At 39.3% G+C, this 17,537-nt stretch overlaps 1 protein-coding gene across 3 annotated transcripts in view; it reads right to left on the reverse strand.

Moving 5' to 3' along the window:
• The window catches only part of LOC126263184 (heterogeneous nuclear ribonucleoprotein L), a 173,117-nt gene that overhangs the window by 40,707 nt on the left and 114,873 nt on the right, over positions 1 to 17,537 (reverse strand). For 2 of the 3 annotated variants that reach the window (XM_049960241.1, XM_049960240.1), the window contains exon 7: positions 336 to 419. The exons of the other annotated variant lie outside the window; for it this stretch is intronic. In XM_049960241.1, coding sequence (XP_049816198.1) covers positions 336 to 419 — 84 coding nt within the window. The remainder of the gene's footprint in view (positions 1 to 335; positions 420 to 17,537) is intronic. 3 annotated transcript variants of the gene reach the window in all.

Raw genomic sequence — 17,537 nt, forward strand, 5'->3', positions numbered from 1 at the left:
AACTAATATTCCCCGCACATCTGTGAACTCCATATTTCCTTCTCTAAAAGTGTCTGGTTTGTTTGTTTTCCATTCCAAGACATCTTGGTACAGCACAAAATATTGCCCGTTATAGACTTTGCACAGATTCAGTGGGAAAGTGTGTGTGTGTGTGTGTGTGTGTGTGTGTGTGTGTGTGTGTGTGTGTGTGTGTGTGTGAATGTATATATCCTAAATGATACTGTAATACAAACTAAGAGACATGTATTCAGGAGTATTTTTGAACTGGTGCTTGAAACAAAGCTGTGGTATTGAAGCCAATTTGATACTTTGTAAGAAGGCTACTGCCTACTTACGATAAGGCTGAGGGCCAGCGCCAAACCGCGGCTCTTGTAGAAGTGGTGCTGGGCGACCAGCAACAGGAAGCTCTTGTTTGATCCCTGCAAATAAAAATAGGGTAACACTTCTTGGCAACTACATATTGAAATTATTCTGTTAATATGTCAATAGATGAAATCTTATGAGGTACCTTGTGATTGAACCCGTGTGTGTGTGTGTGTGTGTGTGTGTGTGTGTGTGTGTGTTTGGCGCGGGGGGGGGGGGGGGGGGGGGGGGGCGGGCATAGATTTACTTGCAGCTGTGTTTCTAGTTTTGTTGACTACAATGTGTACAGAAACTTTGTGACCACTTTCAATTAAGTGCTCTGTAGAATTACAGACAACACAGTGCTTTGCTTATATTTGTGTGTGACTGTCAATAAAAACATGATAATACCATTCTTTTCTAACTTTTTGAAGCACAGCTTCATATATGGCTGAGTGCCATCCCAAGTACTTTACTTGGAAAATAGTGGTACCAAGTATTTCACAAGCTATGTCATTTATCATATGGTCCCATGGAAAAGGCGTGATTCAGTCAAATCTAAAGATTTTGTCGACAATTTCACGAAACATCTGTACTGTTTGCTGCATATTTTTTCTATCCACTGCCAAAGCAGTGGTGTCTTACATATATTGCAAGAAAAGACAACAGACTGGGTCCCATTCTACAGGGGAAGTACTGTCACCTAGTAGGCACACTTCTGGGAAGGAGGAGATGAAGTGGCAGTTGTTTGACAACCTCATTTTAAAAAATGAGGTCTACACAACAGCCATTTGTTCAGTTTCTAATTATACTGTTCACAGACTACTGCTTCTTTTCTATTACTTGTTACACTCTTAAGAACACTTTCTGCTGTTCACTAGAACTGAGTGACAAACCACTATGTTCCATAATCATCAGATTCTGCACACACCTCCCCACACCATTATCGAAGGCTTCTGGAGTTCACAGGTGCTTGATGGTTATATTCAAACTCGCAAGGAATGTATTTACACATTATCTTACACTGCCAATTGTAGATTGTTCCACTTCATGGCAGAAGGCCTAAGTCACAAATAGCCAGGATGGTTACATCACTGTCTGAACTTGACCAACACTTTGACCTAAAATTTCATTGTGCATCAGAAACTAAATTTATAAGCTATAGTAAATAAAAATACCCCAGAAATACAAAAATTCAACTACCAGCATGCAAGTAGAATACAAATGTAGGCTATGTAATCTTACATTAATTTTATAATGAGGCAAGAGGAAATCTTGTGTAATTTGTTTGTATATTTTACTCCACGGTGTAGTGTGTGCTTTGCAGATGTGGTAGGAGCTTCCAGTAATCTAGTAATTTGAAGTAAGGCATAGTGGTGTTCAACCCACCAAAAGGTGAGGCCTGAAACATCAACAGTACAAATAAAAGGAAAAATGAGACAAGAGCTCACCAGCACCAGTACGTCCGTTACTAGTATTTCCAGCTTCTAGATACTACTGAAATTAAATCTATAAGCTCAAAACTAGTGCAATTTGATTGACCAGTTGATTACTGGACACTTGTGGTTTTCTTATCTCAATCTAAAAAGTGGCTGTTGCAACTACTTTCACAGATCAATCTTCTTGGCCATAGCTTAGGCTGTGTGGAGTTAGTGAGCTCTCATGTAGTTTATATTTTTGTAATATTTACTGCCATTTCTGGCTACACAACCGTCTGGGGTCAGCTGTTGTGCCTAGAACCTGCTAAAGTACGCCTATGGCACATGCAGTGAAATGTGCTCATTGTATAACACGACCATTTGGGACACTACCATTGTAAGTACTGTTGTCATTCTGGGAATGCATCCAACAAAAACTCTGCAGGTATAGTGAGTACTGTGTGCTACCTATTGCAGTGAAAGAAGATCCCAAAGGTGAGCTAGATCATGAACAAAATTCAATGAATGTTCTGGAGAATACTGACAAGACATTCAGGAAAGAGTGAAGCTGCACTAGGAACACTTAGTTCTGTAACAGTGTCACTGTACCCCCCCCCCAAAAAAAAACAAACCCCTACAATTAACTGTCGTTCTTTCCTGCTGTAACTGCTGTCTAAGTCTTGCCTGATATCTCTCTCTCTCTCTCTCTCTCTCTCTCTCTCTCTCTCTCCCCCCCCTCCCCACACACACCTTATGTACACATGAGTGCCAACTGTCATGTGGGATGCAAACAGCAATCTGGAAGGGGAAGGGATAGTAATGTACGGGTGGGGAGAGACGAACGTTGTCTGGCACAGTGTGCACAAGGACTAGAATGCAAGATGATAGGTAATTAAGGCCCTGGTGAAAGATGCGTTTCAGTTGCTCCAGTCCACAATGGTACTGGGTGACCAAGGGGACATTCCGCTGTGGCGAGTTCTTTGGGGAGGTGGGAGGATAGGACGTGTGAGGGGATTTGGCACGGGAGATCTATTTGCGGACTAGGTGAGGAAGGCAGTGCCTCTCTAAAGGCCTTGATGAGACCCTCAGCATACTGAGCAAGGGAGTTCTTGCACTGCAGATAAGCCATCCCCAGGTGGCCAAGCTGTATGGGAGGTATTTTTCACTCCAAGAAATCCCTCCCATGCAGTCTGACCACCTAGGGATGGACTATCTGCAGTGACAAGAACACACTTACTCAGTATGCTGAGGCTCTCACCGAGGTCTTGAGACCGGCACTGAACCCCAGACCTAGTCCCCAAATACATCTCCCATGCCAATTCCCCTCACACAGCCAATCCTCCCACCACCTCTAAGAAAAGGACACAAAAGTGTGCTCCATCACCCAGCACTAACTCAGACGGGAACAAATGAATCACATCCATCACCAGGGCTTTGATTACCTATCATTGTGCCCTGAATTGAGGGACTTCATACCCGAGATACTTCCCACTGCTCTTCATATGGTGTTCCATTACCCACCCAACCTCAAAAACATCATAGTCCATCCCTATGACACTCCCAATCCCAACCCCTTGCCACAAGGATCATATCCCTGTGACAGATGCAGGTGCAAGACTACCTAATCAATCCATCCAACAACCAGCACTTCCTATTCCAGTCCTGTCACAAGTTGGCCACCTGTTGAAGCAGCAATGTCATATACCAGCTCTGCTGCAATCTTTGCATAGCTTTTTATATTGTTATCTACTGACCAACTGTCCACAGGATGAATGTTAACTGCAAAACTGTGGCCAAGAGCAAAGTAGGACTAGCCCGTGGCACAACATGCAGCTAAACATGACACTTTCAATGGCTGCTTCAGCACCTGAGCCATCTGGATCCTCCCCTTTATCACTAACTTCACTAATGATGATGATTCACTGATGATTCTTACAAAACATTATCCACTGCTGTAATTATCCTGGCCTCAACCTACAGTACCATAATACTGTCCCCATCCAACATTTTCCAACCCATTCTTTCCTACAATCTCATCCCATTCTTGCCTCCCACGCAGTCTATTTGCCGCCTTCTGGTAACGCACCTGCATATCTTTCCTAAGTTATTTCCATTCTTCCCCACCTCCCTGTCCGACTTCCAGACGCTGCACCTGTTCGCATTATAGTCCCTGCACACTCCACCAGACCGCATTCGTTTCTCCCCTTCCCTATCCCCTCCACATTGCTGATTGCATCCCATGACAGTTGCATTCTGGCCCCCGAGATGCTGGAGTTTGGCCATTGTGTGTGTGTTTTTCCCTTTTGCTGATGAAGGCTATGGCTGAAAGCTACACGTAAGTGTCTTAACTGAGTCTGTCTGCAACTTAACACGTTTTCTTTACAGTACATAGCTATCCTATCTTTTCCTAGATTGTTGATATTCCTACCTGGAGTTTCCACTGTCTGATTTTTCTTTACCATATGATAAAAGTGAAAAAAAAAGGTACACACATTTTTTAAAATGTAATAGTGATACTATTTGTTACAATAAATATCCTACAGTCACTTGTGGCTCCTCCAGTCTGGGCAGTGCACATTTGGTTCCACCTCCATATGTACGTCTTAAGTTGTATAGTTGTTCTGGTCTCATTTTTAAAGAAACTGATAAATATTTTAAATATATTAAATATTTTCATCCATGATATTGAATTCAGATGTCACATTAGGTGGCCAATATTTTTGGAATTAAATTCATTCTGCTTTTCCCCTCCATGTGGCACTCATTTGTTTTATATCTCCTCAAAACACTGATCCCCCTCCCCCACCCCACTGATGATAATCAGGTTGGGAACAACTAATCTAAATGGAGGTATTAGGTGCAATAACACTATACATGTGGATCTTTGCTATGCATTATGAAACACTGCTCATGGGCCATTACAGACAACATTGCCAACCAAATTTTCTACAGGGAAATGCAAAGGTTCAAAACACTAATAAATGCAAATAGCTGAAGTACAATACTGAGCACTCAGTAATACTTTCAGATATCTCTTTAGTAATTAGATTTGATATGCTATTTACTTTTAGCCAGGCCTACTGTGCATTATGGAACCCAAGAATTAGCAACCAGTATGGGATGCAGTGAGGAATTACACTGATTCTCAAAAACTAATGGGACCACATTTAGAAGTCTCTAATGTAGTATCTTTGCATTAGCTACAATTTTACTGAGGCAAGTGCAAAATTGGTGGGTATCAGAAGTTTTAACTCTGAGTTCATTCAGGAAGTGATGATGGCTTACATTTACTTTATTGTTAGGACACAAGTTTGCTATTGTTGCTATTGTACTTTTAATAATACAATAGAAACTTTCCTGTCATTAAAATGATGTGCAAAATAATCATGAATTTCCAAAAACATTCCGTAAATGCATTTATATGACATGTTCTTAGGCAACTGGGGAACAGATCATGTAACTGACAGCCTCAAATGTTTAAAAAACTGAGGATATAATGAGCACTGCCTTGGGAATAATATTAAATGTGTTTCACTCTTCTGTTTTAATAGGTCAGTGAACTACAGAAAACATCAATCTCACAAACACAAAAATCCAACCATCACAACAAACAGGGTTACAACCAACACCAAGCCAGAAGTGATATACAGGAGATGCACAACAACATGCAATATAGTACATCTTTATGGAAGTTGGCACCCCTGTGTATATGTACATACTACTATGTGGCTACAGTGCACAGCTGATGTTCCAAGCCTGAGGTTATCTTTTAGTGTGCAATATGCACTGTTCTGCAACAGTTAACACAAGTAATCGGTGAAATTGTGATCACTCAGGCTTCAAAAACAGCATTATGCGTGGTTAACAGAAGTATCTGCAGTGTAAACAGCTGAACTGCGTAACATTCCACAAATGACAGTGCCCATGGTAATGACAACAAACACCAAAAATGGTAAAACGTCAACAAGAAAGAAGACTAGTGGACAAAAGCAGACCATCAAGCGTTTAAAATAACTGTGGAAAAAAAAAAACCCTACCGCATTAAAAGTGACTGCAGAACTCGACACACCCTGCAGTAATACTGTGTCAGCAAAAGCAATATGACAAAGCGAGGTGGTGCAGTGTTTAGGACACTGGACTCACAATCAGGAAAGTAGTGGTTCAAACCCATGTCCAGTCATCCTGATTTACGTTTCTCCGTGATTTCCCTAAATCATTTTAGGTGAATGTATGGATGGTTCCTTGGAAACGGCATGGCTGTCTTCCTTCCCCAATCCAACGCGACAGATGACCTCGCTGCTTGGTCCCTTCACGCAAATCCGAAATCAACCAACCAAAACCAGTATGGCAGGAGCTTCAGACAGCTAACATTCATGAAGAGCTGCAACTGTGAACCCCTTAGTAAAGTAAGTCAACGTAAGGCTACAAAAGCAATGCCATGACCACAAAAGCTGGATACTTTATGACTGGATGGTTCAATGAATCTTAGTTTGTTTCCTACGAACAGCCCAATTTATATATATTGAGAACCCCAAATGAAGCCTATAGCCCAGCCTGCCTGCTTCCTATAGTCAAGCACGGGGGAGGTTCGGTTATGATTTGGGTGGCTGTATCTTAGTATTCAGCTGGTCCTATCGTTACCCCCATGAATGAGTATCCCTACATCCTCGACAATTAAGTGCTCACTGTGCCTAGCGTATTTCTGCCAACCACCTTCATATTCCATGATGGTAATGTGCCATAATAACAGCCAAAAAGGTTAAGGCATGGTTTGTGGAGCATCAGAACATCAAACATCTGTTGTTGCCAGCACAATTGCCAGACCTGAACATCATAGAACTGTTGTGGGAAGCTTTAGAGCATAGAGTTATGAGCAGATTTCCAGTTCCCACATCACTGAAGCAATTGGGTAATGTTTTGGAACAAGAATGGGTGACCATTCTATTGTAAACTGTTCAGAACTAAAGTATTTCATGAAGAACTGCTGCTATTCTCAAAGCCAAGTATTGTGTGTGTGTGTGTGTGTGTGTGTGGTTTTTGTATCATTTTGCCCACTCCTACAATTCAGGCAAATTATCTCTGCAACTACTGAAATCTAGGAACCTATGTACCAACCAAAGGCAATCTGTAAGAATAGTCAATACTTCGACACATTCCTTTCAGCTCTCTTGATATTAACACTGCAACTAAGCTAAATGGCACACTGTATGCTCCTTAATATTCCAAAGAGCAGTAAGGCAGCCCAAAAAGGGCAACAGTGAATCGATTTGTATGGAAACCAACAATGTATCAAACATGAACTGGATCGATGATAGTCAAGCTCTAGTAGACAGAGATTCCCACATCGGTAACTTAAAATTTTACGAGTTAAATAGCATTTATGAGGAACAGAATTAAGCTTTCAGAAGTGTGGGTGATTTGAATTTGAACAATGTCACTGGAAACATTTTGATTATGTTCTGTAAATTGATGCTTAATTTTAAAAACTGTATATCAGATCATTATCTCTAACTTAAAACCCTGGTATGCAGAAAAAATAAAATGTTTTCACAATTTCAGTGTGTTGTGCCGAGATCTTACTATCAGTTCAATACGCGTCTCAGAGTGAAGCCTTAAGAGCCGGCAGCAACAGACAACTTATTTTAAAATTTCAGATGGTTTTTCTGTTTATCCTGAGATTTAGGAGGAGTGGTGGTGAAATCTGAATTAAGTTACACATGAATCCTAGGAATTACTGGAGGATTGCTAGAAGCAACACACACAACATGGAATTATTCTTGTAAGAATGGTTAAAGTTTCCATATTTCATCATTGAATGAATAATCAAGAAGCCTAGTTAATATGTAACAATAACTTCAGCCATCAAATTAAATGTAACTTACCAAATTTTGTGAAACTTTCAGGCACATAAGACGAAAAATAATAGTAAATCTTTTCTGCTCTTTAACAACCATTGTGAGAACCAAAATACTTACCAGTCATGTAATAAAATGTGAATGCAAGCTCTGCCAGAGATGTGTTGGTGAGTTGCATCTGCGAAAGACCAGAAGATGCTCCATTTCAGCTCCTGCACAGACACAAACACCAAAAAAGTCAGTCACAGCAGCATATTTGTTTTGCTGTGTTCCTGACTTCTATTCTAATGAGGGTGTTTGTGTCTAATGTATCACATTCTGTTAAGTGTGCAGCTGTGCCATGTTTATGATCATTCATATTGTTTCTTTTTTGTTCTTGTATACTTTCGGAACATGCAGTATTTTTCAGTGATCTGTTCTATGTTTTTCCCAGAGCTTGTATATTTCATGTGTCTTGATGTAGTAGGCAATAAATTTCTATAGATTTCAATTCCTGTAGCAGAGTTCCTGTGTTCCTGTTGTGCATAAATCATTGCATGTTTCTTTTTTGCATGTTCTATTTTACAATGCTCTTGTGTCTTGATCATGTCTTCTTGTGCATATGTAATGATACATGGCGATTATTGATTGATGAAAGAAGTGTGCAGTGAGGAAATTGTTTCTTAATATCCCCATCTTCTTCAACATGTCAACATATGCTTTTGAGAACAATGGCTGATTTTTTTTTTTGTAAGTACCTCAAAGACTTTCCAAGTAGTCATTCCATTTGGGTATAATCCAGGCATGATTGCAATAAGTATTTTTACTATGTAACTGTTTTCTGTGAAATGTAGGGAAGTGCTGCTTTGCTGTTTAAGTGTCTTAGCACCTTCCATTTACATAAAATCATTTTTGTAGGCTTAACAATGGTTTTTTTTTTCTTTTTAACAGAAACTGTGTGATCTTGTCAAACAGCACCTCATAGGCTGTTATAAATAATGCCATGAAGTTCTTTAGTTTAATTACCATTTCTCTACTACCATGTGTATTAATGAATACAGTCAAAATGTATGTTATACAAAATGACCCTAGACATTCTGTTTCACCCTGTTTAACTTGACAAAGCAGAATTTACAAAAACTCAATGTACACAGCCGAAACTGCTAATTTCATTCCATTGTCCAATAATCTGCATCCACACTTCATATACCCGATCACTTTTTCAGTTACACTTACGGAACAACAAACAATACTAAAAATGCAGAAAATCCTAATCAGCTGCTACGGAATGGCACAAAATCTACTGTAAAGCCTTCAGGAAGGGTTAATATTCCACACTATAGATACCAAAAAAAAAAAAAAAAAAAAAAAAAAAAAAAAAAAAAAAAAAAAAAAAAAAAATTCATTGCATTACAAGCTGACAGCAGAATTATCAATTGCCTTCCCAGTATTTCCACACCCCCCATTAAGCTCTTAACATCACAGTATCGAAATGTGAAGTTCTCAATATTACTTTGCTTCAAGATATTACTATTACCAGCACTCATCCAACTGTAATGGGATAGGACACTACATCATCTGAAGACTCGTACAAACGTGTGTAAAACACATTACAGATTCTTTTGGTGTTATCTTTCTGACAAGGGAACCTCCCCATCGCACCCCTCTCAGATTTAGTTATAAGTTGGCACAGTGGATAGGCCTTGAAAAACTGAACACAGATGAATTGAGAAAACAGGAAGAAGTTATGTGGAACTGTGAAGAAATAAGCAAAATATACAAACTGAGTAGTTCATGGGAAGATATGCAACATCAAGGACACTGGGAACGCAGGAGCGCTGTGGTCTCGTGGTAACGTGAGCAGCTGCTGAACGAGAGGTCCTTGGTTCAAATCTACTATCGAGTGAAAAGTTTAATTTTTTATTTTCAGTTTATGTGACAAACTCTTATGTTTTCATCACTTTTTTGGGAGTGATTATCACATCCACAAGAAAACCTAAATCGGGCAAGGTAGAAGAATCTTTTTACCCATTCGCCAAGTGTACAAGTTAGGTGGGTCGACAACATATGCCTGTCATGTGACGCACATGCCGTCACTAGTGTCCTATAGAATATATCAGACATGTTTTCCTGTGGAGGAATCGGTTGACCTATGACCTTGCGATCAAATGTTTTCGGTTCCCATTGGAGAGGCACGTTCTTTCGTCTACTAATTGCACGGTTTTGCAATGCGGTCGCAAAACACAGACACTAAACTTACTACAGAGAACAGACGTCAATGAACGAACGGACAGATAATAACTTTGCGAAAATAAATAAAGTAAACTTTTCACTCTAGGGAAGACTTGAACCAAGGACCTCTTGTTCCGCAGCTGCTCACGCTACCGCGGGACCACAGCGCTCCTGAGCTCACATTGTCATGAAGTTGCCTATGTGGCCCATGGACTACTCAGTTTGTATATTTTGCTTATTTTTTCAGTTCCACACAACTTCTTCCTGTTTTCTCAATTGATCTGTGTTCAGTTTTTCAAGGCCTATCCACTGTGCCAACTTATAACTAAATCTGAGGGGGGTGCGATGGGGAGGTTCCCTTGTGAGGATACACCAGATTCACAGTAGTATTAGTTCTAGGAAACTGCACTGATGGGAAGCAATTCTCTTAAAATGGTGAATAGCACAAGCCAAAAAAGATATGGAAAATCTGCAGAAGAATCTATGTGGTTAGCTAAGCATCACCACCACAAATGACAATGTGTGCTATGTTTAGTGACATTTACAGAAACTCACATTGAAGTTAGTTATATTGCAAACAGAACATCTCCCAGAGCAGTGTTTATGTTGTGGACCCGTGATAAACTTCCTGTACTGAGGAAACTATGATTAAAAATGATGAAAGTTAGCATCAGCATTTGGCAAGATCTAAAGTATTCAAAGTATGAAACTCATGACCTTAACACCCATGAAATGGGGACTAACAATGCATGTAACTGGTTGTCATGACCCTTAGTGTACCAGAACTCTCTCTGTAGCTGTCAATGTTGCAATTCAAATTGATGGCACCAGAATACCAGGAAAATGGTGACGCGCAATTTCGCCTTTTCTACTTCTGAAACTGCACTTATTTTTGTATCCTTCAAAAATCAGAGGCACTCATAAATTTTCCAAGGTGGTTTTTCCCATTGCAATTTTAACAGAATATGTTTCCTGTCCACCACCACCACCACAACCACCACCAATTTTCATTGTTACCAATCAATATTGTTAATAATTCCTCACCCAAAAATTCATTAGCTTAAATTTCTGAACTTTCTCCTGTAAGTTATGAACAAGCATTTTTGCTCCCCTATCTGTAGATTACTTTTAACTGCTTATATCAAAGCTGTTCTGACAGCCACTGGTGATTGTTTCGTATGTTTCCCCAATCAATCACTTTTTCTTTAGACCAAATCAACATTGTTTTGCGCAACAGCTTTTGATCAATTTAAAATGCTACATATTTATGAAAATTCTGCTATTTGGAAACAGGTTCAGGCTTTTGAGCAACACTGTTACCTTTAATTCCTAGTGTGACAAAGTAGTTACAATTCATCATTTCCACTTGAGTCCACTAAGTTTTGCTCAATACCAGCACGAAATTAATTTCGCATTTATTTTAGGCCTGACAATGTTTTCCAAACATTGTCAAATCTCTTTTTTCCAAACTGCATACACAGCACAGTTTCTATCCTCTCTTAAAATAAATGTTTATTCCTCCAATACAATATTTCGATGTTACTGATCCTTCACAGTTCTTGCACATCTTTTACTGCAACTACTAACCATCTCCATTGAATAAACACAGTTCTTTTTGTACTTACCTTCATTATTCAATACAGGCTTCAACAACAAATATTACCTGGCAGTGATGCTTGAAATCATATTGTAGTTGGCTCCACTTACCTATCCTTTGTTGAACAACTGAGTTTACTCCTTGTACTTTATTTACCTTCAATACTGAATGAGTAACATTTAAATGAATTAAAAATTTCAGATTCAGTGCACTAAGTAATATGTACTCCCTCAACCCTTGTATGTCCCTATATCCTCCATACTGGTCATGGGTAAGGTGTGTGCTACAGACACATTTGAAATGACATGTCTCATTAGATGGTGTAGTAGATACTGTACTGAAACTTACAAAATTCTTAGTGCACTGCTCATTGTAATACATACAATCTTGTTTCAAGCCCTGAAGGTGTCACCATTTATTTATTCAATCACTACATTAATTGTTCTAAAAGCTCCCCAAATCTTCCTACTTGACAAGTATCTAAAGTATTCTGCCAAGAATTGCATGCTGGGCCTTGCATTTGCACTTCTTTGCACCCACAATTAAACCACACATGGCCGGCCGCGGTGGTCTAGCGGTTCTAGGCGCGCAGTCCGGAACCGCACGACTGCAACGGTCGCAGGTTCGAATCCTGCCTCGGGCATGGATGTGTGTGATGTCCTTAGGTTAGTTAGGTTTAAGCAGTTCTAACTTCTAGGGGACTGATGACCTCAGAAGTTAAGTCCCATAGTGCTCAGAACCATTTAAAACCAAACATGTATTACGAATTAATAGATCATTTGGCTGTCTCTTGGTGATTTGTAATGATTGGTTGACACATAATAAAGCTACAAACCCTTTCATCAGAAGGATCAGTTTCATATAATTTAACAAAATGCCTCACAATCAACCAAGGATTATTGAATTAGGTACCACTCAGCAACACCTATGGGATAACCATTTCAATTGTGTGTACAGAACATAAAACATTGATACAACAGTTAAATGTTGCTATACAACTGGACTATTAAAGGGATGTGAATAACAAGTATCCAAGACAAACACGGCAAAATTAACTGTAATATCACACTATTTGAAAATTCTGGAGAGATACTTGCATTAGATAGGATTTTAGGAGTACTTCAAGCTACACATGTCACAGATTGCTTGCAAGATAGAAATTTGCATAAAGTGTGCAGGTAACATGCAATGCTGGTTTCTAGTTGGTATGATGAAGTCTGTAGTTTAATGAACTTTATCGGAAATTGCTACTTCAATCCTACAATAGTTTGTAACATTTCCTGGCAGTAAGTTTGAATAATTAAGAATTTCTCATAATTTAACTCTTAACAAAACTGAAGCACTTACTTCAACAGTAGTGTGGGAAGCAGCACTCTGATATTTGCCTTGTAATAATTTTGGAGAGCCATTTGAGAGTAACTGCACTTACATTTATTATCTTATTTACTCACTTCATTTTTAACTTTGGCAAATGTTAGCTTGTAAATTAGCTCGATTCTTTTGTCCTAAGAAGCCAATATGTTTTGTTAGTTCTACTCTGCCCGTGCAATAATGCTGATTGATAGTAGATGTGTAATTTACTGCACCCTATTGTGTCCACCATGTGACAGGTGTGTCTTGGAAATCACACAGGATGACCAACAGAAAAGGCAGAATGAATGCAAAAAAGACGCAGCTTTTGCACTGCAACCATGACAAAAACAAATACCTGCACTTGATGCCACAGAACCATGAGTGATGGACACTAAATATATGCTACACGTGTGTGGGATGAAAAACAATTATAAATCATCTGGCTGCCACTGTTGCAAAAATTAAATTCTGTCATTAAAATTAACATTTTTTTAATAATTGGATCGTTAGCACCATACTGCATTACAATGGTTCTCTGCCATAGTTCTAATCTTGCATACCGAGAAGCTGAAACTGTGTGTGTATTTGATTCATAAGTGAAAATTAAAAGTAAAAAATTATTTTCTTTTTAAAATGATGCATTAATCTCTTATTAGCCTATACTTCAACTAAGAAACACCACACATAGCATTTTTTATAAAATTGATGCATGTTAGGTTTTCTACATCACACTTTTACATTGGCCTTTAACAATCTTGTCATTCTAGTGTTAATCTACACGTGACGAAGCGTGCCGACGCTGCTCCTTCCGAGCGACCACACACCTCACGCAAGTGTTTTCAACTACAGTTGGAATTCAGTCAATCGTTTATGGGCATTTTTAGCAGTCACTCTGCTAATACTATGCACGCAAATTTGCACCAATCACATTCTTTTGTGTCACACGTAATATATTGGTTGATGAAGTTACGAATGGAAGAAAAATAAAGTTTGTGGAAAGACTTAAAGAAACAATTTTTAACTATGTACTCTGGATTGATGCTGGTGATCGTCATAAACTGCAATATGCTGTTAACGGCGGCATATGAAAATTTTTACCGTGCTTTAGGTTTTACAGGGAGTCGAAATATACAAGTGTAGAATATATATCACACTATCTTTGACAGTAACGAGAGATACAGATGATTTGTCTTCATATCAAAATATAACTCACGCAAACATGGAGTACTGATACAGTATCAGTAGTACGTGCACAGTTTGAGTGTCTCCGATCGATCTTAAAACGCTAAGTGGGTTTGTTTATAACGAAGCTGCTTCGATAAATGTAATGAGAATCGAAATTAGCTTAATTTGATTTTGTGCTATTCATACGGTACCTGAATGAGGAGCGGTAATCTTGCGCAATGAAACAGTTCAAAATGGCCGCCACTAGGGCCCCTTTCCCGTCAGCGTGATTACAGTGCTGTTGCGAAACAACTTCGCTAGACTAGAATATAAAAAAATCGATGAATACCTCCGCATACACTGTAGTCACTAGAGAGAGAGAGAGAGAGAGAGAGAGAGAGAGAGAGAGAGAGAGGAGAGTTCAGTTGAGCGGCTGTGGGCATTTTTCTACTGCGAGGTTTAAGTAAGTCGTTTGTTCTTTCCAGATGAATTTATAGTAATATTGTAAACAAGAGGAACTAACAACGTTATTTGTTTGTCGTTAAAGTGTTATTTTTTATGCCCGAAATCACTAACCTCTCTACCATTCTTCCTACTGCTCTTTCCACGAAGTTACAATTCGCCGTAAATAAACAATTCTTTGCAGGAAAGAAGCATTTCAGCTATCCCTCAGGCTGTGCATGAACATTTTCTTCTTCGAAACGAATCTCACTTCTGAACAAACTTATTTTTGCTATTTGTTATTGCAAAATACAGGTGGCAAAAACCACGAAGGAAGTACTTTAGCGTGTGCAATGAAATATTCAAAACACCGATACTCGTGTGCTTGATGTGATAAACAAGCTACGTGACAATAATTCAGCGCCCAGTAATGCAACGAATAACGGAATGGCCAGGATTCTGCGTCATCAGCGAAGGCCTATTTCCACCGTCGCAGCCTCGTGCTTTGAGTCCTTTCAGCGTGTCTAATTTTGTACCCGCAAGATAGGTCTCACCTTTTCAAGTGAAGCCTGGCTGTCAGCGGTGAACGCTTTGGCACAGAAAATTTCCTGCCACATCGCTTATTCATAGCTGTTGTTAGAGTACTATACCTCTCAGTATTTCAACATTGAGCATATACGAATTCTTATACTACAAATAAAGTTCCTCTAATTACCATAAAATCTGGCATTTGGCTACCCACAACTCAGTCAGCAAAAATATCTGGCAAAGCAGAGTGATTATTATATATACCGTAAATCGTTTCGCGACGGATTTGTTGTATGAAATGTGTGTCCTAGTGTTGATTCTCTGTAATAACCCAAGGTTTCGAAAATATCCACCATTGTCTTCGTCAGCAAATCACCAAGCTGTTTTAGTAGTACAGGATGAACAGTTCACACAGATGTAAATGAGATCAGCATGCACAGAAGTCCGGCTGTAATCTGAGATGATACTGACACCTATAATGGTACATCTGCAGCGTCTGTCTCCATCACAATGTGCAAGGCTACTACAAATGAATCATTCGTCTTTGAATTCCTAATGCCCTGTACAAATGACAGACGCATGAACTGCACCCACCAGTTGGCGTTACGAGGGAAAAAAATCGCCATGTAAAGACAACTGTGCGTTATTGATAACTTCAGCGACACTGGTTTCATTTGTCAACAGCAAAGTATCGGTCGAATGAGTGTAGCACATGGAACTGTGGAGAGGGCGAGGAAAAGCTTCGTACGCAGATCAAAATAATCAACTGTCTGCATAAGCCATGAACTTTAAATACAGCAGCAAACTTTTGCGACAGCTATTTTGCTGCCGTCTGCAGCTTGTGCAACAATTAAAACCAGAAGGATTATGCCGGCAACCTTCAATTCTGCATCACAACGCAAGTAGCACTTGTGTGCTAACATTTCGTCTCCAAACTGATATTCAGTGACTAAGCACCTTCCATTTTTATGGATAATAGTAAACTGCCACAACGTGAGAATTAAGGCACTGAACATCCTCATGGAAATTGCGGCGCACGGATAGTTTCGCAGAAGGTTGAAGTTTTCTGTACAACGCCATACACGAAGCCGCAGGAATAGTTTTTCTCCTATGCGAAGATTGATGGTTACCTCTTACCTTGGTATGTTGCAACTAAGACTTTCCACAACTGACTGCCGTTTCCAAAAATTTCGTCTTCCAATGAGACGGGGCACCACATCATTGGATCGTTGAGGTTTGTCGCTATCTAAAAGATGAACTTTCGCATCACTAGAATGGACACAGTGAAGAAAATGTGACTGTTCCCTTGGTCTTCCAAGATTGCCTGACCTCTCGCCTTGTTATTTTCTTTTGGGGGCACATTAAGGAACGTTTTACGTATCCCCACTGCCCAAAACAATGGAACAGCTCAGAACGAATCAATGCTGCTGTGATGACCGACCGTTGGCAGGATTTTGCTATATGACGAACGAAACGAACTTTACTACCGTTCGAGCGTGTGACCAGAAGCGTCTCAGAACATTTGTAGAATAAAAAAACTTGGTGAGTTTACAGTTGTTTCATGCAATCATATTTGATCATTTAATACTTTGGAAAATGTAGAGCTCTGAAACACGCCTGTCTGAAGACTTACCTGTCGCTTTGCGTTCAAGTGAGGGGCATTTTCTCCCTTTCTGATTTAGTTGGTCTGCATAGTATATTATGTGAAGTTACATTTGTTTGTAATGCTCTTAGATATTACACAATAACAGAACGAAGTGTCAACTTCATTTGTTAAAAAGAAGTTTAATTTTATGGTTTACTTGCCATGTTTTACACACACACACACACACACACACACACACACACACACACAAATCCTTCATCCTCGAGAATTATTCCACGTTAAATAAACTGCAAATTGACTGATAGTCTATGAAGAGTACACACTATTTTAAACATACGAAAACGGCGGCTGTGTCCAAACCCGACAGTACTTTTCCATGTCATATAAGAAAATTCAGGCAGAAACGCAAACGGGCTTTGAAGATCAGTTTAACATAATGGATAGTTTCCACAAAATAATTTATAAAATGAATATTAACAAAATAAAATAAATGTAACAAAGTAGTCTAACGAAATTTGACAATGCAGAGAAAATTACACTACGAAATGTGCTACTAGAAGTAGCTGATGAAGTTGAATATATCTCTGCTTCGGCAGAATATAACTGACAATGGCCGAAGCAGAGAGAGAGAACGGAAGACAGACGGCCAACAACAAGAAAAGCGGTTAAGGAAAGGGGAAATCTGATAACACTAAGCTAATTTAAGTGTTAAGAATTCTTTCTTAAGGTATTTGTCTTATATGTAGCTCTGTACAAGAGTGAAACTTGGGCGGTAAACAATTCAGACCAGAAGAAAACAGAAGCTTTTGAAATCGGCAAAAGATCCATGCTCGGAGTAGGTGGTTATACTTGAAAATTAATGAATAGGTATTGAATCAAACTAAGGTTCAATGAAATTTACGGCACAAATTTACTAAAAAGGATTTTCTGATTATACACATTGTATCAATAAATTTACTATTATGGAAAGAAGTTTGGGGAGGAGAGGAAGCAGCGGCGAGAGAGACGCCTGACTCTAGTAA

This window comes from Schistocerca nitens, chromosome 6 (assembly GCF_023898315.1).
Source record: "Schistocerca nitens isolate TAMUIC-IGC-003100 chromosome 6, iqSchNite1.1, whole genome shotgun sequence".
NCBI lineage: Eukaryota > Metazoa > Arthropoda > Insecta > Orthoptera > Acrididae > Schistocerca > Schistocerca nitens.